The sequence below is a fragment of the Thunnus albacares genome, chromosome 15 (genome assembly GCF_914725855.1).
Source record: "Thunnus albacares chromosome 15, fThuAlb1.1, whole genome shotgun sequence".
In the NCBI taxonomy this organism is placed as follows: Eukaryota; Metazoa; Chordata; class Actinopteri; order Scombriformes; family Scombridae; genus Thunnus; species Thunnus albacares.
In genome coordinates this window covers 18482160-18505189 of record NC_058120.1, presented here as the reverse complement: position 1 = coordinate 18505189, position 23030 = coordinate 18482160, and the positions used below count along the sequence as shown (strand labels likewise).

Below are 23030 nucleotides of genomic sequence, written 5' to 3'. Positions count from 1 at the left end.
AGGTGTAATATTTAAGCACTAAGAATGAATTAACTTTCTTGTAAACATGAGGAAAATGCTACAGTGTGCCCAGCGGATTTGCATGTAGGCAATAGGCTGGTGTGTGTACACTGGAGCAGCTGAGTACACGGCTGCCATAGCCGTGTTAGTTGGGGATGGGTATGTGAGGGAGGGGGGGATTGCCACCCCATAGCTTACACACCCAATCTGGTTTTGTTTATTGTAGTAGAAAAGCGGAATGTTGCTAGAGGGTTTGAGGGTTTGAGGGTTGTTGGGAGGGCGTTGGTACAGTAAGTGATTACTCAGAAATGGCCTGAAATAGACTGGGCATCTACAGAGAAAGAGGTGGACAGAGAGGAAGAATTAGAGGTGTGAGAATGGATGTGAAACCGGAAATGATGGAAGAAATGAACTACAAAGAGCCACAAGCATGTCTGCCATATTTAACTGATGAGATGGAACTTCAGCTATTATTGGAACAGAAGTTAATGGCATGACTCATGAAAAATAAGATTCAAGTTCTGTAAATGGTTGTCAACATTGCTGGGCTACAGTATTTTGTCTCTTCGGTACTCTTTTCATACAGGAAACATGTGTATGACTCAGTTCTTTTGCCACTTCTCAGAAACTCAAGTCTACAATTGTACCACCACACACTTACTGTTAAAAATATGAATTACCAGAATTACAAAAGTACTCAATTAAAGTTTCCCCTCTCTCTCTGTATGTTTCACTTTCTCTCTTTTATGACCAGTCAGGAAAAAAATCCCTTGAATATAAATGGGGTCATTAAACTCAAGGATTTACCTATCCATGTTGAAAGCCAGGTCCTGTAGTCAGACGGACCGACCCATTAGTTTTAAGCCATCTCATTGTGTCAGTGTGTCGGTCTGACAGACCAAAAAAAGTCCTGGCCCATTTCTTGTTAGGTTCTCTTCCACTAGCTTTTGGTTCTCTTTGGTTCTATACTGTATTTTGCCATCAAGAGTTTCATTCATCAGTTTTTCTGAAAACTAACATGATTCTGAGGTTTTCTGTACATACTGCAGTATGCTAAAAGATTGCTGCACTGGACTTACGCAGCTCATCATTTTAACCAACATGGAACAGTGATTACTTTGCTAGAAATGGAAAAACTACAACTCCCACCAACCAGTATCAAAACCGCATGGGAGCTGCCACAAAATATTTGGTTAAAATGATAAGCTGCTCAAATGTCACTGTCCGCTGACACATTTCCCTTAGAATATGGACAGAAAACTTTCAATCTTTGAAGAAAGACGGATGAAAGGAACCCTTTGTGGCAAAATTCGTTTACTGGCTGAGGCTATGGGAAAAGAGTCCAGCTTGAATTTAGGATTTAAAGGAGTATTAGCCTGGCGGGGTGTGTGCCTGTCTGTTGGTTCTGTGGTTCTTTCTGGCCTCGCTCCAGTCATACTCACAAGCCCGCTCCCGATAGGGGGTATCCCCAGGCACAACATGAAAGAGAAGCAGCATATGTACGGTATATGTGTATGTGCTCACACTCACTACACATGTGTACTCGTGTAGTGGGCGTTGGGTGTCAGGAAATGAGCCGTGCTTGGGAATGCTGCGCGGGAAAAACTGTCTGGGAAAAGCCCGTTTGCTCAGTCAGATACAGGCCCACCCCCCATCCTCCCACCCCCCCATAAACTGGACTTCCTGTTGCCAGACTGGTCCGAGGAGACTTCCGTGCTGTAGCTCCCAGCGGATACACACACACACAGGAATTTTTAGATTACTTTGAGCAATGCGACGTCTGGCCAAACCTATACATTTATGTAAGAGGAAACAAACGATAAAGGCACGATAATAAACTCCTGGGGCTTGGGGACATGGCATTCCTACATATTGGTGCTGCCACTGTGTGATGCTTGATATATATCACCATCTTGTGGATGAAAGAGGAGTTGCAGAGAAGTGTTGCAATTACTGTAAATACTTTAGCAGTCTAAGCATCATCTAGAAATGGAAAAAATTCAAATCCTGCATGACCCTCTAGTCCCTCTCTCTATCTTGCTTCTTTTATTACAGTTATGACCTCCTACTTTATTGTTTTGGATCTTTCCTCCCTCAACATTGATCTTAATTGCTTGTTCACTTTGTCCAATCTTCCTTTCTCTTCTCTCCCCTCGTATGCATCTCGTTCATTCCTCTGTGTCCATCTCCCTCCCTACCCCCCCTCTTCAGCCAAGCTATATCAGGGATTTGGTAAGTTAAGCTGCGTGTCCACTGGGTGCCTTTATGCCTTTTTAGATATGTGCATGATTGTGTTAAACTCTGAACACTTTTCTCGTCTGGGTTGCCTCACATAACCATACGTAGCTGTATGACGTAGTGTTGTCTGATAGTTACAGTAGAATAAATAGTTTTAGTTTGTCATTAGCTCTAACATACTTTCAGGGGACCGTAAGACAAGCAAATGACACAAAAAAATGGAGCATCTTTGTTGTGTGCATTATTAAGATAATTTCATTCCATTACATTAAGATATTCAGTAAAGTGAATGGGCCATGCAGGTGTTTTTGCTTGTTTTAACCCATTTAACACAAATCTGTGCGTTTAACTTTACTGTTGAGTTTTATCAAAGCAAACCATGAGTTTGGTTAATGCTTTAATGTGTTTTTGAATATGTTTTGCTTCTCTCACAGCTACTGATTTCAGTTTATGTCTGTATGAATATATGAAAAGCATAGACTAGAAACTTACTGAAGGTAAGTAATCCATCACAGTGAAATTGATGTAATTATAATAATACGGTAATATGTAATACGAGTGATTGAGAGTTAACTGCTGAAGCTCTTTAATGGCTTGAGAAAAGCTGAGACATTCAAGAATTGTCTTACTAAACATGCACAAAATTACCAACTTCGTGGATTAATTTCTGATCCCCTATAATTTTTCAACGTAAAAGCTCATTTGGAGGGTTGGCAAAATAAAAGGCAACATGAAAGTCACTGTGATGGATTACTTTTTTAGGAAAGTTCCAAGTAGCTGTGGTAGTAGGTGATTTTTCATACTGCACTCAAATAAACTAAACAACCTGGAGGAAAACTGCATTCATAACTAAGAAACACTTAAGAAAATGGACAGCGGGAAGTAAGTATCCAGACAGAGATGACAGACTCCTTTTCTTAGACAGTGGATCTCTCTGTTGCTCTCCTCATCCAGTTGAATTAGTCAATAAAATCTTTTCTTGTGGCCCAAAAGTGGATTTTGATACAGGAGGGAAATACACACATACATGCTCACTCACACAGGTTGGAAGCTTCCCTTTGCTCATTAACCTTAGTCTGGCTCCACAATTTGCTCATAGGATTATATTTGTTTGTTTGTCTGTTTTGTAGCTTTGTGAAATAGCTCTCTGACAGCTCTCTGGTTATTGGCTGACACCGTGCCCTGTGGGCTTTATGGAGCTGGCCACAGCTTGTTTACACATTGGGTGTGTGTGGACCTGGGTGGTTTGAGTGTGGTGATGGGATACATTTGTTTACAGTGGGGGATTTAGTGTTAAGTGGTGGGAGCATATTGAAAAGTCATGTGTGTTAATGTGTGTGTGTGTGTGTGTGTTTGTGTCAGATTTCAGCCCGGATTCTTGAAGCCCACCAGAATGTGGCCCAGATGAGTCTCATTGAGGCCAAGATGCGCTTCATCCAGGCGTGGCAGTCCCTGCCGGAGTTTGGAATCACCCATTTCCTCGCCAAGTAAGTTTTGTCACAGATGACTGAAGTTGAGTAAATCTCTGATGCATCTTTATACTTACAGTGCATCCAAAAAGTATTCAGACCCATCTACTTTTTCACATTTTGTTATGTTGCAGCCTTTTGCTAAAATCGTTTAAATTCATTTTTCTCTCATCAATCTACACTCAATACTAGGGATAAAATGGATCACAAAACTCACGGTTTGGATCGTATCAGTTTCGAGTCACGGATCGGATCATTTTTCGGATCAGCAAAAAAAAAGAAAGGAGACAAATATAACTTTGCTTTCCATTTGTTCTGTAAAGCACTTAAAGCAAGGAACTTTTGCCCATGGTCTTAAATGAAAACAATATTCAAGATTGCCAATGTTTAAAAAAAATCTTAAAAAACATAAAATATTCAATACTTAATTGTTACATTGAAGTGCAATGATACATTGCAAACATGGTAATGAATGAAACAATAGCTTGTATCCACATCATCAAAACTTGAAGATAACTTACAAACATGAACACAAGTCTTATCCTGCAGCTTAGCTTGTTGAACGAGCCACAAAACAAACATTCACCGGGGAAAAGTGCAACGCTAACGACAGTTAGCAGCCACATAGCTAAGTAGCTGCTCAGCTGTTGCACATTAAACATCATATAAACATAGATGTCACTTCAGACCCATTAGATGCCGGTTTGGTCGTTGCTCTTCAAAATCCCTGTTAGCGACATGCTGTCTGTCCCTGACTTGTACTTACAGCAGTTTGTTTGCTTTGTCTCCAATGAGACATTAAATTTTGCAGTTAATCTGTGCTTCACATGTGTGCTGAACCATAGGGATACGATCCGTACGGATCATGGATCAACTACATTCCACCACTACTCAATACCCCATAATGACAAAGCAAAAACGGAATTGTAGATACTTTTGCAAATTCATGAAAAAGGAAAAACTAAAATATCACATAAAATAAGTAGTCAGACCCTTGACTATGACACTTGAAATTTAGCTCAGGTGTATACCATTTCTCTTGATTATCTCTGAGATGTTTCTACACTTTGATTGACTGATTCAATTGGACATGATTTGGAAGCACACACCTGTCTATATAAGGTCTCACAGCTAACAATACATATGAGAGCAAAAACCAAGCCATGAGGTTGAAGGAACTGCCTGCAGAGTTTGGAGACAGAATTGTGTTGAGGCACAGATCTTGGGAAGGCTACAAAAACATTTCTGCTGCATTGAAGGTTCCCAAGAGCACAGTGGCTTCCCCAATTCTTAAATGGAGGAAGTTTGGAATAACCAGGACTCCTCCTAGAGCTGGCTGCCCAGCCAAACTGAGCAATTGGGGGAGAAGTGCCATGGTAACAGAGGTGACCAAGAAGCCCGCTTGGAGTTTGCAAAAAAGCACCTAAAGGACTCTCAGACTGTGAGAAACAAGGTTCTCTGGTCTGATGAAACCGAGATTTCAAGATATTTGGCCTCAATTCTAAGTGTCATGTCTGAAGGAAACCAGGCACCGCTCATCACCTGCCCAATACCATCCCAACAGTGAAGCATGGTGGTGTCAGCATGCTGTAGGGGTGTTTTTCAGCAGAAGGGACTGGGAGACTGGTCAGGGTTGAGGGAAAACTGAATGGAGCAAAGTACAGAGATATCCTTAATGAAAACCTGGTCAGAGTGCTCAGGACCACAGGATGGACCAAAGATTCACCTTCCGACAGGACAATGACCCCAAGCACACAGCCAAGACAACGCTGGAGTGGCTTAGGGACAACTCTGTGAATGTCCTTGAGTAGCCCAGCCAGAGCCCTGACTTAAACCCAATCAAACATCTCAAGAGAGACCTGAAAATGGCTGTCCACCAACGGTACCCATCCAACCTGGCAGAGACGAATGGCAGAAAATCCTCAAATCCAGATGTGCAAAGCTTATCGCATCATACCCAAGAAGACTGAAGGCTGTAATCGCTGCCAATGGTGCTTCAACTAAGTACTGAGTAAAGGGTCTGAATACTTGTGTCAATGTAATATTTCAGTTTTTCCTTTTTAATAAGTTTGCAAAAATTTATAAAATCCTGTTTTTTGCTTTGTCATTATGGGGTATTGAGAGTAGATTGATGAGGGAAAAAAAATAATTTAAATGATATGAACCTTAACAATTTTAGCATAAAGCTGCAACATAACACAATGTGAAAAAGTGAAAGGGTCTGAATACTTTCCGAATGCACTCTATATCTCCATCACCCACTCTCTCGGTTTTATGTGCTGACAGTGAGTCATTTTATCATTCGATCCACACATTTTTCATTTCATCTCACAGTGGATTCTCCTGTTCTCTGCAGATTCCAGGGAGGGAAGCGGGAGGAGCTGATTGGTATCACTTACAACCGTTTGATCCGGATGGATGCCAGCACTGGAGACGCTATCAAGACCTGGCGTTTCAGCAACATGAAGCAGTGGAACGTGAACTGGGAGATCAAGATGGTAGGGAACATATGGAATGTAGCAGTTTGATATCATAGCTTTCTATTTTTTTTGATAATTTCTTACAGTTAATTTGCTGCCCTGATGTGAACAGAAACAAGACTAGGTCAAAACCTAGTATATGACTGAACCGTGTATGAAACGCTAGAGGGCTTTTCATTTGAAACAACGGATACAGGAAATGGTGACATTTGGCCGAGGCAACCGATTATGTAACTTCATTGCCCAGTCAGTCAGGGGCAGACATTTGCGTTTACAGGGCTGGCCCTGCTGTTGTGGTCCAGCCAACAATGCAGAGTTGGTTGTTAACATCTGCAGTTCTAGCAAACTCTTGGAGTGGAAGTCAATTGATCAAACTTTACTTACAATAATATTGTTTAATGAAGCTAGCAGTTTTACAGTCAATAGATTTTTTTTTTTTTGTCTCACACTGAATACGTCTACCAGAGTTACTATTGAGCCATGACTGTGTACTCTGTGTGCTTAGGTGACCGTGGAATTCGCAGACGAGCCCAGTCTGTCTTTCGTCTGTGCTGAGGTGGACTGTAAAGTGGTCCATGAATTCATCGGTGGTTACATCTTCCTGTCCACGCGTGCCAAGGACCAGAACGAGTCTCTAGACGAGGAGATGTTCTATAAGCTGACCAGCGGCTGGGTGTGAGCTGCCTCAAACCAGCAGGGGTCAGTGATTGCAGGCCAGGGGCCAGGAGGGGAGTGTCAGGGAGGTGCAGGGGGAGGGGGGGGTTGGATTGTATGTATGGGTTTATTTTATTCTACTATTTCTCAGTCTTTTTAATTGTCTGGAGCTGTGCTGAAGACTTCAGAGCAGCACCACTGTTGCCATGGCTGACACCGTTTTTATTGTTTGGGGTTTTTTTTTTTTTGCATTAACGCTGACAAGGTGATTTGTTAAAACACTAATATTCTGGTGAATGCAGTCCAGATGAACTTCGAACCTAAACTCCTGTGGTTGAGCAGAAGCCTTACACAAACCTGAAACAGGAAGTTTGTCTGCTTTTCCTGCAAACCACCTGCCTCCTCTCCTCCTGGACTGATGGCCATCAACTTAACGTCCATGACAACCCTTTAAAACACCAGATTTAATCCCAAAGATCTTTTTTTTCCTCTCTATTCCTCACTCTATCACTGTCTTTTCCTCTCTCTCTCTCTCTCTTCTAGAACTGGACTTAAAGAACTGGCATTTAAATTGTCAGCTAAAACATTTTGTGATTATAGTGCCACAGATACCTACAGTTTTATCGAATTATTTATCCGAAAAGGCGGACATCATCAGAGTCCAATCAAAAGGGTATCTCATATAAACAGTTGTGGCGGCTGATCGCAGCACTGTGTGTCCATCCTATCCAATCTATGAAGGGTTTAATCTTTTTGAAGTCACATGTAAGCACTTCGACAGTATACAGTCCTCTTTATGAAATAAGCTGTTGTTGAATTTCCTTTTTGCTTTTGTTGTCCGTTGTCTTGTTTGCTGTGTTTCATCAGAGCTTGTTCACAGTAGTTGTTAGTCGAGTCTCCTCATGTCCAAGCCTCTCCATTTGAATTCTCTCTTCTCTCTTGAAATTGCATTAACTGACAGGTCGGACATTGAGAGTCTAAGTTTTGCTTTGCTGAGAACACGCACTACAGTTCAGTGCTCTGGGATGAGTGTCCTGTGGGTTTGAAAATCTGATTTCCAACTGACCTAAATGTCCTTGCTGAAAAAAATACATGTCCATCCCAACAAAAATTTAGTTTAGTATTCAGTCTGTCTAGTGTTCCTGAAAACAAGATGTCTTTCTTCTGAAAAGCTTTTGTTTGTGGGTACGTTGAACTTAGATTACTAATGCCACAATATATCTTAAAGACAAGTTTTGGAGAAAGTTTGCGTATTTAAGATGTTTCGTCCCATTGGCAGATTTTTACGCTTGTTTTTAAAACTTATTTTAAGACTCAACATCAAGCTAAATGGCTTTTCAAGATGGATGTGTCCATTTATTATATCCAAATTTTAGACGGTCCACTGCTTAGAGAAGGGATTTTCATCTTCGGATCTGGAAATGCGTGCATTCAAAAATCATGTGCCAAAGTGCATTAATATTCTCAAACATTCAGTCAACACGAGTTTTATGTTGCCAGATCTCTACAGTATGTTTGGAATTGCATCCAGGGATTTGAAACCCCTCGCATCTCTTTGCTCAGTGCATGTACACTACATAACAGGGGGGACACTAGTACTTTACTTTATTGCCATTCTGTTTCTCACACCATATAGTATTATTATTATTATTATTAATATTATTATCATTTTTATCATTACACACCAGCAAAAGGTCACAGAGTTTGAAGAATGAATATGCAAACTTTTTTTTTCCTCTGACCTCAGTATGAAGGATCAGTAAATGAAGTATTATTTTTTGTAACTAATGTAAAAACACAGGTTTTATAGAATTGTACAGTTTTTTTGTTTGTTTTTTTTCTGCTTTTTGGGGGGTTCGGAATTTTTGTTTGTTTTTTTTGTTTTTGTTTTTTCTTTCAGAAAAGAGGGGGGGAAGCCATCTGTCAACATGTGTAGTATTCAGAATCGTGCCTGCTTATGTTGTCTTACTGAGTTTTCAGATGAAGATAAATATGAATATATATGAAGATAACACTAGTCTCAAACTCCAGGTTTGATTAAGATGTTTGTCGAGTACATATTATAATTTTTTTTTCTAAAAATACAGATACATATGCCTTTTCAATGTGCTGCTTTTTTCTTTCATGTCAGCTTTGTTTTAGTTATTTTCTGCCTTCTATTCAACCATTTGTGGCTGATTATGTCCGTTTGCAGCCCCGAGTCACATTTTTAGGTCATTCTTTGAACTGACAGTGATACTCTGTGCATTTTTGCTGCAAATTGAATTTCCTCAGCGCCTTTTTTTTAAAAAAAAAAATACTTCACTTGATTGTCTGATTTTGCTGAAGTATTTCATTTAATAATGTCCATATGAAGGAAACCCCCCCACATTGTTTAGACCCTGGAGTTTGAGACAAATCAGCAAAAATGAACAGAGGCAAGAGAAAACCAAGCCTAGTCTGTGTTTTTTTTCTCTGATGTTTTTGTTTGCCTCCAGTGTCAGGAGCAGCAGTGCATGTCCTGCCGCTATGTTTTCTGACTGTAAAAAATGCATTTATTTTAAAAAATAAAAGTAATTTTTATTTAAACTGCTTGTGTTCTGTATTCTTCATCATTTGCCACAGAGCAGAATGTAATGTATCAGTTAAGTTGTCGCAGTTAATTAAGATAAAGTGGTCTGTGTGAGTGGTCTTTATGCTCCTGTCAGTCTTCACATGAATACAGGTGTCTAGGAACGCTATCTTGAACTTAATGTGTGGGTTGACAGTACTGATGTGTTGGATGACACTATTGATACTGGAATAGTGCAGTAGATAAAAGTGGTGTCCACGTATGGGTGCCAGATATCAGGTGGGGTAGAAGCCTATGAATTTTTTTTTTTTTTTTTTTTTTGTAAAACTGCAATTTCCAGGTTATAGAATAAACTTTCAAAGTCAATTCACACTGTTGTCTTACAGATATAAAACTTTTTGTGCTGTAAAATAAGATTAAGACATTGTAATTGCTGTGGGATGCAGATAAACTACAACCCACAGTAATAGAGAACAAGGGTCGCATAGTTAAACATCAGCCTGAGAGGTTTATCTCAAGATTATATATAGAAATGTCAAATTGAAGACCTAAGGTTGTTCCTAAGGCATAATTACTTGACCATGCACATCTACAGATGCATCACCTGTACACGTACAGCACGTGTATTAGTTATGATTCTCCACCAGGGGGCAGTACCGCATCACCTCTCTCCACTGCAGTCTCCCTCAGTGCCTTCCAAACTTTTTCAAAGGTATCTTTCCCCAAATCTGACATGTTTACCTGCAGAAACCAAGTGCCAGATTGAGGAGGAGATTAGATCTGAGAGCACCTGGAGACAGTCTGTCTATTTGCAGGCTTTTGCCCATTCCCCTACAGTGGCACTACACACGTCCGTCTGTCACCTGCTGAGCAGCTTGGGGATAGACATGGAGGTGTTAGTAGCCGTGATAACTGGGGAGCTGCTCACACCACCTGATACCAACAGTAGTATGATGTAGAATGGCAGCATGGGTTAAATAAAGGGAGGTTTTAGAAAGATGCTAAGGATGATGATTGTGAGCACAGGTGACAGTTAAAAGGTTGGATCAAGCACAGTTCATTCACTTTTTTCATGAAGTGTCAGGAACACTATGGCAGTGAATCAATCTTCTCTGCAGACACTTTGGCCTTGACACTTATCCACCCTTCAGTGAGCTGTGAGGTCACAATGAGGTGTGCATCATCGCAGTGAGAACAATGAATTGAATTCTGTGAGAACATCCTGTTCTTGTCAAAGATGGGTCTCAATCCAACACTTAAAGGGTAGGTTCACAATTTTTCAAGTCAGTCCTAAAACAGTAAGATGCCCAACTGAACACTGACACATGTTTTTCTTGCTGTAATCATTCCCCCTGTTCATACTGACCATTAAGAGGATCCCACCATAACACACTTTCAATGTAAGTGAAGGGGGACAAAATCCACAAGCCTGTCTGGAGAAACACAAAGAGGGAATGTTATACTAAAAATAGTGTAACTGTGCAAGATATTCTCTATATTTGACTAACTTAAGTCTCATATAAGCTTTAGATGGAATTTTAAATCATTTCCACTGTCCACTTCAAACATGGACAGTGGATATTGTCCCCCATCACTGACATTTTAAGCATGTTTGGAGGGTATTTCTAATGGTCGGTGTGAACAGCAGGAATGATTACAGCAAGCAAAACCTGTTTCAATGTTCATATGGCCACCTTACTATTGTTTCAAGACAGACTTGAAAAATTCTAAAACCTGTCTTTTAACCTGCGGGTTTGACCACAGTAACTTCTGAGAAACCCTTTGAAGTACTCATCAAATGAAGACACACTTGTAGATGGGATTTAGATGTGGATCTACACCTCTGTTATTATTCTCCTGCCTTTCTCCCACCAAGCCCCCTTCTCCCACCAAGTCACCTCCTCTCCTGCCTCTGATGTTCCCTATATAGCCCGTACTGCAGTGGGATCCGGCCCATTGTGTTCACAGTGTGTATGGGAAGTAAAGATATCTCAACGTTGGCTCCACCTAGTGACGTGGAATTCCACAGACCCCCCTTGGGAGGACAGGGTGGATGACGATATTGATGCGACAGAAGGGAACGTGGGAGATGACATTTATAGATTGTGTTGCTCGCAAAACAATTAAAATGCAGGAAGTAAAGGCATGAAAGAAATAACACAATGCATGGAGCAAAGCAGCACCTGTTGCCATTCAAGATAAAAGCTTTCTGGTTGAATCCAGTGCATAGTTCAGTTTCAAGGAAGTGTTGCTATGCTTTCCTCATTCCTGAAGTTCGCAGAGGGTTAAAGTCATTGTTAATGTCACAGAGATCTCTCTTTAGGAAAGTGTTTCTGACATTCACCTCTTTCGCCTGCAGTGAATGGAGTGCCGTAGGTAATGTCAACCATGGCAGCAGATGTGCTGATAAACTGGTTTCAGGTGAGCCTTGAAATTTCCTGGAGAAAAGTCTCTGTTTTCCCTTCAGACCAGTGTTTTGACCTTGTCTAGATCAATTGTTTTTTATTCTCCTCTAACTGCAGGCACCAACTGCCAAGAGGTAATTGTTAGAGCACATTTCATGGTGGCTGGAGGTTATAATACTTTCTGCAAAAGATGATGGAAAGTGATGAGATCCTACAGGTTTTTATACTGTGCTCTGCCATTTCTCCTCCTCCGTGTTTTGGGAGATAAGCTTATTAGCTTCATGGCCTTGAGCTACATGAGAAGATTGATACCACTAACATTTCGTCCAAAAGTAACAAATTCCACCTACCAGCACTTCTACAGCTCATGTTTTGTTTAATTTGTACAAAAAAACCCCAAAACGTGAATACGAAGATTTGACATTTTACATGGAGGATACTATTTCTTGTCTGGGACCATTAACCTCCTGGAGTCTTCACTGGTTGCCAGGCAACTCTTTGCTAACTAACTCTTTGCAAGAAAGCGAATATACACAAAATGTCAAACTTTTCCTTTAAGTTGATTATAAAAGGCCATACCTTAATGTTGCAAAGTGAATGTTTTTCAGCATGATTAAGAGCCTTAAATATTTTGATTTATAAATCAACAACAAATTGCATAAACTTCACTAAATAGTCTGATGTGTTTCCAGTGTGTGTGTGTGTGTGTGTGCCTCTTTAATTCCCTTATGTGCTTTACAAAAACCAAATCATCTCTGGAAGTCTGCACTGCTCAGACTATTTGTTTTTTTTTATCTTTGCTGGAAAAATTAATTTAATTCTCAGGGTGCGGAAAAATCCGATTCTCTCTTAAAGGGGAAAGTTTGGTCATCTTCTCCCAGTCCCTTTCCATTTAAAAAAAATTAATAAATAAACTTAAACGTAACATGCAACGTCACTACAGTTTATGGGCTTGACCTCTTGGATTCACGTATTAGAGCAAAAAAAAAGAAAAAAGGACAAATACGCCCTAAAAAGAACTCACATATGTTATTGCCATTATCTTGGACAGTTCAGTCTAGATACGTTTCCATGGAAAAGGCTTGGTCTGGGCTAAACACTGAAGCGTGCCAGGACTTTCATCTTGATGTCATCAATTACAATCTGGAGCTGCAGTTTAAGTTAAAAGGCTCTATGAAAACATATGTTCTGGTCAAAGCTCTGTGCGGTTCAAAGGCTAAAACAACAATTCTACAGTGTAAACCTACAAATCATGTTCATTTTTGCTGTCAGTTAATCCAAACAAAGTTTTTCAGATAGCGTACAGTGAAAAAACAGAGTTAACTTGTTGAGATGTTGTTCAGACAGCACGAGAGCTTTTAGATAACTAGGGGGGAAAAACTGTTTTAAAAGATTAAGGAAGAATTTCTTGAGGAATCAATGTATTGATCATCGTTTTTGTCATTGACTCACACACTGCAAGTAGTTTCCGTCATTCTACGGTATCTTTCACCTATTCTTTTGAAAATGGTTGCATGCATCTCATCAGTTGGATGAGTACTGGAAGCCTAAGGTCATCCACCTTGTTAGCTTTGCATCGTGGGCCATCACGCATGCAGTGTACATTAATTATAAACATGTCATTAAAGTCTCAGAGCTGATCCGGGGGGTATCTTCTCAGCTGATGAGGTCATGTCAAATGGTGTTTATAAAGCTGACATGGGCCTGTTGTGAGCCAAGATGTTTGCGTCATCACTTTCTACGGCACGCAAAAATTGTATGGTCATGCATACATAAACAAGTATATACAAATTGCAGTATGCTTTTGTGTGTGTAACGAATTACGTCTAAAGCTACAGATGTTGTGTATTCCAGCTCATGTAACATTTCAAGTTGAATCTTCTTTCGGGCTATTTGCTGTGGGTGTCTTTTCTAAAGTAATCCACTTCTCCCCCAGGGACCTTTTGGCTTTAAGCACAGTTGCACAAAATTGTGTAATTTGCATCGCCTCGCTCACAAAAACCTGTTTTGTTTGCCCAAGTCTTGTTGTTCAGCTGTGTTAACGCAATTTAAAGGGCTGTCGCTGTTAACAAATACATTTGGGACAAACAGACAAGCGTCGGATTCCTTTTTTCTTTCTTTTTTTGGTGGTGGAAGAACCTGTCTTTGCCTGGGGGCATGATGGGAATCTGAGTCTGCTGACTTGTCCTGGGAGATATTTTGTCAAAATCATAACACTGCCAGAATCAATAAGAATTCTGCTTCGGAAAAACAATTCAAACTCACTGCATAGTCAGGCTTAAATGGGACACTAGGGGCAGATCAATGAAGGCATTTTATTAAGTATGAACTATGCCTCAGTGCAAGATGCAAGATAATTCAGGTGTTTATAAATCGATCCCTTGGGATCAATGACCTCAAAAAGAGCCTCTAATGCCATCACCTTTTAAGACCTCACTGGTGCTTTCTCTCTCAGTTCCAGCTTCCTTTTTATTACCTGAATTTGCTTCCAATTGTTCCCACATCAAGACATAATAAGAAATAAATCCCTGCCAATTCCAAAGTCTCAGCACTCCCCATGTCCATCTCTGTATCTCCATGTTATCTCCCTTTTGTTACGGGTATGACAGTGTGACACCACTTGTCCTGCTGACAATAAAGACCGAACTGAGATTGCAAAATAAGTGGATCCTTGGCTCTTTGTGTTACCCAGAGGGCTCTGCTCATTGATTGGCTAAATTAGCTGCTTTTGACTGTTATCTGGCAAACAAAAGATAAAGGGAGGAGAGTGAGCGGGTTACTGGAAGGCAGGGGGAAAGACCTAGATATAGACCCATCCTAATATTTGCAATGCTGTATTTATAAATGAGGATACAGGGTGTAAAAGAGACATAAAGGGTCATATTAAAGGACCTCTTCAATAATGTAGAGTGGGAGACTTCAATTAAATTTTTGGGTGTCTTAATCCTTTAAAATGACAGAGGTTACTTCATGCATTGAGAAATCCCACGCGCAACCACAGCAGCCACACACACATACACACCTATCATTCAACTGTCTGACTGCCATGATGGAGATGGATGTAGTTTGTGGAGGTTAATGGCGTGTGGCTCCATTACAGAGTCTTTTGCCCAGCGAGTTGCTCTGAAATCTGACTTCAGCACACCCCAGAGTATTAACTTTGATTCAGGATGGCTTCTTCTTCAGAAAATCCTGTTTTCACTCCTGAGTTAAGCTTCTGCCTGTAGGGAAAGTGAGATTAAAATGTTTCTACAGTGTTGGCACGATGCACGATACTGTAAAAGCAGAGGGGGAAAAAAAGAGAAGACTGAAACACATCTCACAGTTGAAGTGTTTTGCATTCCATGTTGTATTTCTTTTGTACACTATAGTGAAGCAGCTGTAGGATTATTGACTATTTCCACCTTAACTGTCCTGTGATCCTGATTCTTCCTGATGAATCACCAAAAAATGAACACTTTTATTTATAGGGATTTATTAATGTAGTGTTAATTGCATCACCACAACATTTATATTGCAACGCTAAGCTGACATGCATTTCCTGGCATGTGTTCTAGCACCTTTTTGCACATCTTGCACTATCATTCTTTCTCATCTATCTTTCTTTTCAAGTCCACTGATCTTCAATAGCTTCATGGTTGAAGTGATACAGTATGTCTCTTTCTATTGTTGCTAGAAATTGACAGTGAAAAGGAGAGGGAAAGCATGAATTGGTCCGGGATGAAGACAAGACACCTCGCTGTAGGTTAAAAGGTGAAGTTCTGTTGAAGCTAAACAGAGTAATATTGTAAGATTAGCGAGACCTCCTTCTTTCCCTCAGAACCCAGCAGTCTGAATTTAATTAAATATTGATTTTTTTCATATTAAAACTACATGCGTCATTGATTGGACAACCAACTTTTTATTGGTAATGCAGAATTCAAAACAGGCACTCAGAGCACATTTCTTTGCTATATTTTATAAAGCGACTAAGCATCAATGATTGATCTAAGTATGACAACCATTACTTGTTGCTGTCTGGGAATATGATGGATGGTAGATATCTGCTTTAAATCTAATTAAAGTGGATGTCTTTGGCAAAGGAGTATTCCTATGACTCGTCTCAAAATTCACACTTAAGTAAAGTAAAATCCTCATCGGAAATGATGTCAGCATAAGCAGTGTGAATAATACTTTGCTGGGATCATTTTAAGGAAGTGACAGCAGTGACTGAAAGGTCATATGGATAATTCCTATAATCCTTTTGACAACCATTGTACTAGAATGACTCATTGTAAAATGAATATGCCTTAGAAAGTATGTAATAGCCATAAAAAAGTGGTTCTGCTCAAAAGAGACTTCTCTGCAAAAGCTTGTTTGTATTTTCATGCTACGCTGAACACAATTCTGCATGTAACAAAAGAGCTTGATTACTCCAGGTGTATTCAAATTGACGCTGATTACCAATGGATTTAAAGTACAATGCACTCAGGCATAGAAAGCTAATTGAACATGAGAAATTGGCAAGATTCATACAGAAAGACAATACAGTAAAGCAAAACAATGTCTTAAAAACCACACAGAGGTTCGCAGTTTATTCCCTCATCAAACAGGCTGGGTTCTTGTGTGTCTAATGTGATTGGTTAGGGGCCACATGTGAGAGATATTCTATCAGGCCCTTGCAGGTAAAATCAATACCAGATCCGACGACTAAATATTTTCTTATTTCACACTACTTAAAGGTTATTAAAGTGCATTGTTACACATGACCTGGTTCGATAATGTGAAATGTGCATGAAGGGTGCAGCGAGGAGCCGTGGAGCACTCGCACACATGCTAGTTCCTCACTTGACAAGTGAAAATTAAACAAGAAGTTTCAGACACCCCCCTCTTCATATAAACACACAGTCCACCTCCCTGAATCCTAATGGAGAGTGGCGAGTTACATGAAAGAGCCACAAAACTACTCTGATGAAAGAAAATCAAACTTATACTGTTTGATATTCTCTGCTTGGCACAAAGACGCGCATAAAATCTCAAATGAAACTCACACAGCGCGCACATACACACACTTTTTGAAGTAATCTATGCATGTCAGCTAGGCCACAATAAGACATGTTTTTCTCTCTAGCGAGCTCTCATGCAGTTCTGTAACCAGTGTCTGATGTGTGTTTTTCATGCCTCACACTGTGCAGAGTAAACAACGCACCACATGAATTCAGTGTTTGATTAGTGCAGCAGAGAGACAGAGAAAGAAAAAAAAATGAGACAGAGAGTGTATTGGGGAGTGTGTGAGTGTATGGCAGCCATCTGGTCTTGTGGGGAGATGAGAGGCAACCGTTCCATTCCTCTATCGTCAGATCTCCGTGTTTACCCTGCTCACCACGGGGACTGAGGCACCTAGTTCTCCCTAATCTAGCACAGCACCGGGTGTAACACCACGGCCTGAAGGATGTTTATGTTTTCCAGGATTTTACTGGGAGGAATGGAGGGTGTGCAGGGGGGGGGGGGGGGGGGGGGGAGGGGGAAAAGGATGGAGCCAAGGGAGAAGCAGTGCTAGGTAGAGCTCTCTGATAGCAGCTCTTGCCTCCTGTGGGAGTGCTTTAATGATGGAAGACATACTTATTGTATACAAGGAGAGGGAAAGTCACTGATTAACCTCTCAACCCCATGGATTCTTTGGTGGGTCCATCATTACAGGCTCATGCTGTGTATATGAGCTAATTTCAAGCCCACACAATTTTGTATTGAATGCAAAGGGGAGGCCATCATAAAAGAAAAGAGGTGTCTGGGGAATAAATATTTCACTGACTGTAAGTATGAAATATGTCATACTGGTGTAATAATGTGTACAAAATGATTCATGAGATTTTTTCCATTTACTGTAATGGTTCAGGCTAAAACAATTGACTTGGATTTGAGTATTATTACTCCTACTGTAAGAATGATTAAGCACTGCTAAAAGCAGATACAGAAGGTGATCTTCGTGATGATCAAACAGCATGACAAAAAAAAAAAGTTTAAAGCCAATTAACGAAAAATATAATTAGAATATGAGGAGCATCAGTTTTCTGAGGGAAACAGATGCTTCAGAAAATTATTCATGTAAAACTAAGTGACATTGCTCTAATGAACATTAAACCATTCTGCAACTTTGGTATGATCCCAAAACATGTAAATCTGAAAGTAATATTGCCACTATTGCTTTGTATTCTTTAATTCTTGTGTCTAAATGAGTCCATACTTGAATACTAAACAGAATTCACCGAAATAGCTGCTTACTTTTCCATCTCCATCCCCAAAGATTCCAGTCCTATAACACAACTCGGAAACTTTAGGCAATTTTAGCAAAACCTGGAAAGATGTTTTGGTGTCTGTGGTGTGTCATGCATCCAAAACCCAACCGCAGCAATGAACTGAGCAATAAGCAGTGCAGTGTGAAGCTTTCAGCGTATTTATTGGGCCATCACTCTGCAGTCTGTTACTGAGACTGGTAGTACCGTACAGACTTTGACTTGGTTCAGCATTTCACCTCTTTCATCAGAGCAAATCACCGGTCGATTCCCCAAGAGACTCAGCAGCCTGAATTCCCAAACTCACCGGCAGGAAACAGCTAATGCCCTTTTAACCCACTCTACTCGTGTGTGTTTGCACATGTGTGTGTGTGTGTATGCATCATTTTCCCCCCTTTGGCCACTGTCTCTTTTTTTCCTCAACCAGGAAAAAGTGACTCATTACTCCAAAAGTGTTTGCTCATGTAGGGGGGCCCAGAGCTACAGTTCTGTAGTCTAGCACTGTATCCAATACCTTCTTATTGCTGTCCAAGTGGCCTCACAGCTATAGCAGCAAAACATATGCTCTAGATCCAAATTTAAACTCAACAGAAGAGCTTGTGTAAATCAAAGTGGATTGTCTGAAGGTAAGCGTAAAAAAAAAAACTGTCCCTGAAGACTCAGGAAACATTTTTCAAATCTAAATTCTTGCAATGAACTATTTCCACATGCTGTACCAGATGGTTGAGCAGCTTGCTGTAGTGTGGAATCGAGAAGCCAGACAAACTGTAATCTGATCCCAAAGAAGCTTCAAGGGCTGCAGAAATAAGGAACATTCATTTTTGATTATTGGTGTGTGCCAACTGCCAAGTCCATTTTTGGGTTTTTTTCCCTGCATGGATTAGGGAATGATTTGTCTGGGAGCATTTTGCTGTTGTCAAAGTGATAGTAAATACATTTTATTTATAAGTGAAAAACTGAAAGACATCTGCCTTTAATACAGCTGGTCTTACATGCTTACGAGGACACCTTAAGAAGGCTAAAAGTCTTGCAGCAAACTCCTGTAGACATGCAAAGCTTCTGCAAAGTGTTTTCAATGAATTTTGGAAGCTGGAGAAATCAGGAACATTCATATTTAATTACCTGACTGTTGTTTGTCAGACACAAGTGAATTTGTTTATCCTTTATCATGGCTTTTTCCAGTTGACCCGAGGACATCTGCTACGGTACAACTGGTCGTCTGATTATCATGACAAATAATGATTGCTTAAATGCTCATCATCTCCCACTGCAGCATGTTAATGATCAGCAGCGAAGACCCAGAGGCAAAAAACAGAAGCGCATTAGACTTGAACTATCTCAGACAAGGCAGTGGCGTCCAAGTCTGTTCAAAATGAAGACAGAGCTTTTAGAAGCAGCCAAATCTATCAGGAGAGGAATTAATACTCTGTAGGGACTTTGACTCACAACCAGCCAAGCAAAACATTAGACAGACCCAATCATACACACACTCACAGACATACGCACAGTTTTCCACTGCCTCTGTGTGTAAATTCCCATGGAACAGATTTCTGTTGGCATGGCTGTAGAAACAAAAGATGGTGGTCAACAGCTGCTGGCTGTTTAAGACAGTCATGAACATTGACACCTCTTACACATCTAGCAGTGTGCTGTTGGAAAATATTCAGGTAGTGTCTAAACAAGTATGTGTGCAAAGTTAAACTACTTTTTTTTTCATGATGACCTCGGGGGAATTGCTCATTCAGTTCTTGTGGGGGGAAAACTAGTGTGCCAGAGATATTTAAGGTTTGAGTTACAGAGACCAGGTAATAAAAAACATCCAGTAACCTCTTCAAATAGTCTAGGCCTGTCCGAAGATATAATTCAAAAGAGCTACGTCATTTTTTATGGTGACCTTAGGGAATGTCCCAGTCACTCTTCATTCATACTGTGGGGTGGATGCCTATTTTAATCTGAGGTATCTAAAGGATGGATTTACAATTATTCGGTTCTGTCTTAAAACAATAGTCAGGTGCCCAAATGAACATTGAAACAGGTTTTTCTTGCCATGATCATTTCTCCTGTTCATACTGACCATTAGAAGATCCTTTCGTAATGCACTTACAATGTAAGTAATACGGTCAAAATCCACAGTCCTCCTTCTGTGTATTTAAAAGTTTATCTGAAGCTAATATGAGGCTTCAGTCATCAAATTTAGTCAAATCAAATAGATATCTTTACTTTTTAGTGCCAATGTTCCTCTTTTTGTTACTATACTTCCTCTGCAGTTCGACAGGGAAACACTGTCTGAGGAAACACAAAGAGGGAATCAGATGTTAAAAAGACAGTAAATGTGGCAGATATCCACTTGATATGACTAACTCAGACTGCTGAAGCCTCATATAAGCTTTGGATAAACTGTTGTGCACTTTTGCACAAAATGACTGTGTGGATACACTGTGGATTTTGGCCCCCATCACTTACAGTGAAAGCACATTTGAAGGGGATCTTTTAATAGCCAGTATGAACGGGAGGAATGATTACAGTGAGAAAAACCTCTCTCAGTGTTTTAAGACATACCCGAATAATTGTGCACCTATCCTTTAAGGTTTGAGTCACAGAGACATAAAATATAGGGGTTTTTTTCCATTCTTATCCTATAATATCCTATAAAAAGTCACTTTTAAGAATACTGCAACCTAGGTTGTGAAGGCTTGTCTATAAACAAGAAGGCAAAGGCAAATCTACTTTTCTAGTAGTGACCTCTGGGAATTAGGTTTCATTCATTTATTGTTTTGGGAGCCCACTATAATTAGATACATATAAGGAAGTCACAGAGACAGGATGATAAACATCATTAATTATTATTGTACCAACCATAATCTGTAAAATCCCAGTAGGGACTTCAAGTCAAGTTCAAGGCATGTATAAATTATTGTTGAATTGTAACAATTCAAATGAGTTAAGCTACTTTTGTGCTTTTTACAGTGACCTTGGACAATGTCCTAATAATTGTTCATACTGTGGGAAGCCTGCTGTAAAGAAATATTCAGTCACGGAAACTAGGTTATAAAAGATAATTACATAATACTTTTGCCACCATTTTAGTCCAATAGCCATTTAAAGTGTCAGTTGTGTCAGTTAAATATTGGATCAGGATTGGCTTCCAAACTATTCGTGATGTCACAAATCATGCTTGCAGGCTGAGCACAGAGAGACTGTCCACTTTCAGACGATGAAAACTCTGCACATATATCATTGTGCATAATGAAGCTCAAACATCCAACTATAGGAACAAGATGTATTTTTGAGTGGAAGGGGGCTTTAAGTATATATTTTTTGAGTTTTGAGTCTAAAAACTGCTTTTAAAACGCCTTAGATTGGTAAATTATTTTGCAAAATATTTCTCTAAGCACAAAAATCCACTCATTACTTCATTTTCCTAAGCTTTAGCTTTGGTATTTTCTTCTTCACACTCATAACGAGACTTCCAAAACAGGCGCAGACGTGGTAAATGGAGGTTACGTGGTAGTGTCACACTGTACGTGATTGGCGGGCGGGTTTGTGTGTCTGGGAACCTGCTACTGGTTTCCCCATCCACACTCCACACACACTCACTCACAGTCACAGACGGTCGCTCCACAGAAACGGCAGCAGGAAAAACAAACTCTTCTCCCGCCGCGGCTCAGAAAGCAACAACTGTCGCAGAAGTGAAGTCGACGCGATGTTAATCCCGAAATGCTACCGTTTAGTCTGAGTGGACAGCTAACATTAAGGAAGAGGCTGCTGAAAAGTGGGTGAACTGTGACAGCTGGAGAAATTAACCGACGGATTTGTGGACCGCACGTGGGGGAAAAGCATCGTTGTAACACATTGGTGAGTAACGTTAACGCCAGGTGTACCCTCTGTTTTAAAGAAAACAGTGTACATATTAGTATTAGTAGTTTACTGCATGGAAAAAGTTTAATTGATGTTTTCATCCCCGCCTAGGAGCCGTTGTTTTCGCGGTATCGATAAATAACTGGCACTTGTACTGCGTCAACAACCTTTCAGCCACTTCACGGTGCGCGGGCGTGTAGTTCACCAACTGTTTGTGCACGTGCAGGTTTTGCGCTACAAAACTGTCCTTTTCAGGTTTTATAAACTAAATGTTGTATTTTTAAACGTTTCCATTGAGCGTTCAGGAGCAAACCTTGTAATTAAGTGATTTGTCTTTTGCGTTAAAAAAGCAGTTGTAGTTGGGAGTAAAAACAAATTGTCAGTTTTTTTTTTACACGACAAATGATTTTTATTGTGCTGACGCAGGTGTGGCGCACCTTCTTATGTTGGAGCTGTCGTTATAAAATGAAGCTATGGTCATGGTGTAGATATTGAAAGGAAAACTAAATATCTTTACATCCTTGTGCACAGCCTTAACTCATTCAATATTTGATCAGAGTGTTAGCTGGGAATGTAAATATTCCCGTGAAATTCCAATCAGCCTAGGCAAGTGAATTTGGGTGTTGTCCAACTTGAATAGCTGAGTATTGTGGTTGTTGGCTGCCCTACTGTATCATCAGTCTGTTTATTCTTCTTTCATATGATTACAACATTAACTTATGAGATCATAAAATCCTCGCTTAATGCCTCAAAGCATTATGGTCACATTTTGAGGCTGCAAGAAATCAGATGTCGGTGATTTGTGCCTATGTAGTTGAACCATATGGAATGAGGTGTCATCTTAAATGATGATCATTTGGATCATCATTAGTGGTTGTTTTTCTCTAAGTGTAACAGCATTTAGCAATCATATAACCAGGCTGAAAACAGGTTTTTGGTGTTGTGTTTCCAAATAAATGTTAAGTGTGTACTTGTGTGTGCTTAAGTCGGGCTGGCCCAAAACATAAGCAAACTAAGCAGCTGCATACGGCCCCTAGGGGCCACCTATGGGCCCCAAAACATGCTAATTTTGGAAACATCCTTGCTTTGGATGGATGAGACTG

General features: G+C 40.1%; 2 protein-coding genes across 7 annotated transcripts in view; both read left to right on the top strand.

The window, feature by feature from the left end:
• Nucleotides 1-9409, top strand: part of fermt2 (FERM domain containing kindlin 2) — a 42416-nt gene extending 33007 nt beyond the window's left edge. For 2 of the 4 annotated variants that reach the window (XM_044374224.1, XM_044374226.1), the window contains 4 exons: nt 2212-2232; nt 3601-3725; nt 6064-6205; nt 6693-9409. In XM_044374224.1, coding sequence (XP_044230159.1) covers nt 2212-2232; nt 3601-3725; nt 6064-6205; nt 6693-6866 — 462 coding nt within the window. In that variant the 3' untranslated portion in view covers nt 6867-9409. The remainder of the gene's footprint in view (nt 1-2211; nt 2233-3600; nt 3726-6063; nt 6206-6692) is intronic. The other 2 variants (XM_044374227.1, XM_044374225.1) reach the window with 1 other exon arrangement.
• Nucleotides 9410-21605: 12196 nt separating this feature from the next.
• The window catches only part of stxbp6 (syntaxin binding protein 6 (amisyn)), a 155454-nt gene continuing 154029 nt past the window's right edge, over nt 21606-23030 (top strand). Inside the window, exon 1 of one of the 3 annotated variants that reach the window (XM_044374994.1) lies at nt 21606-21924. The gene's annotated coding sequence lies outside the window, so the exon portion shown is untranslated. The remainder of the gene's footprint in view (nt 21925-23030) is intronic. The other 2 variants (XM_044374993.1, XM_044374995.1) reach the window with 2 other exon arrangements.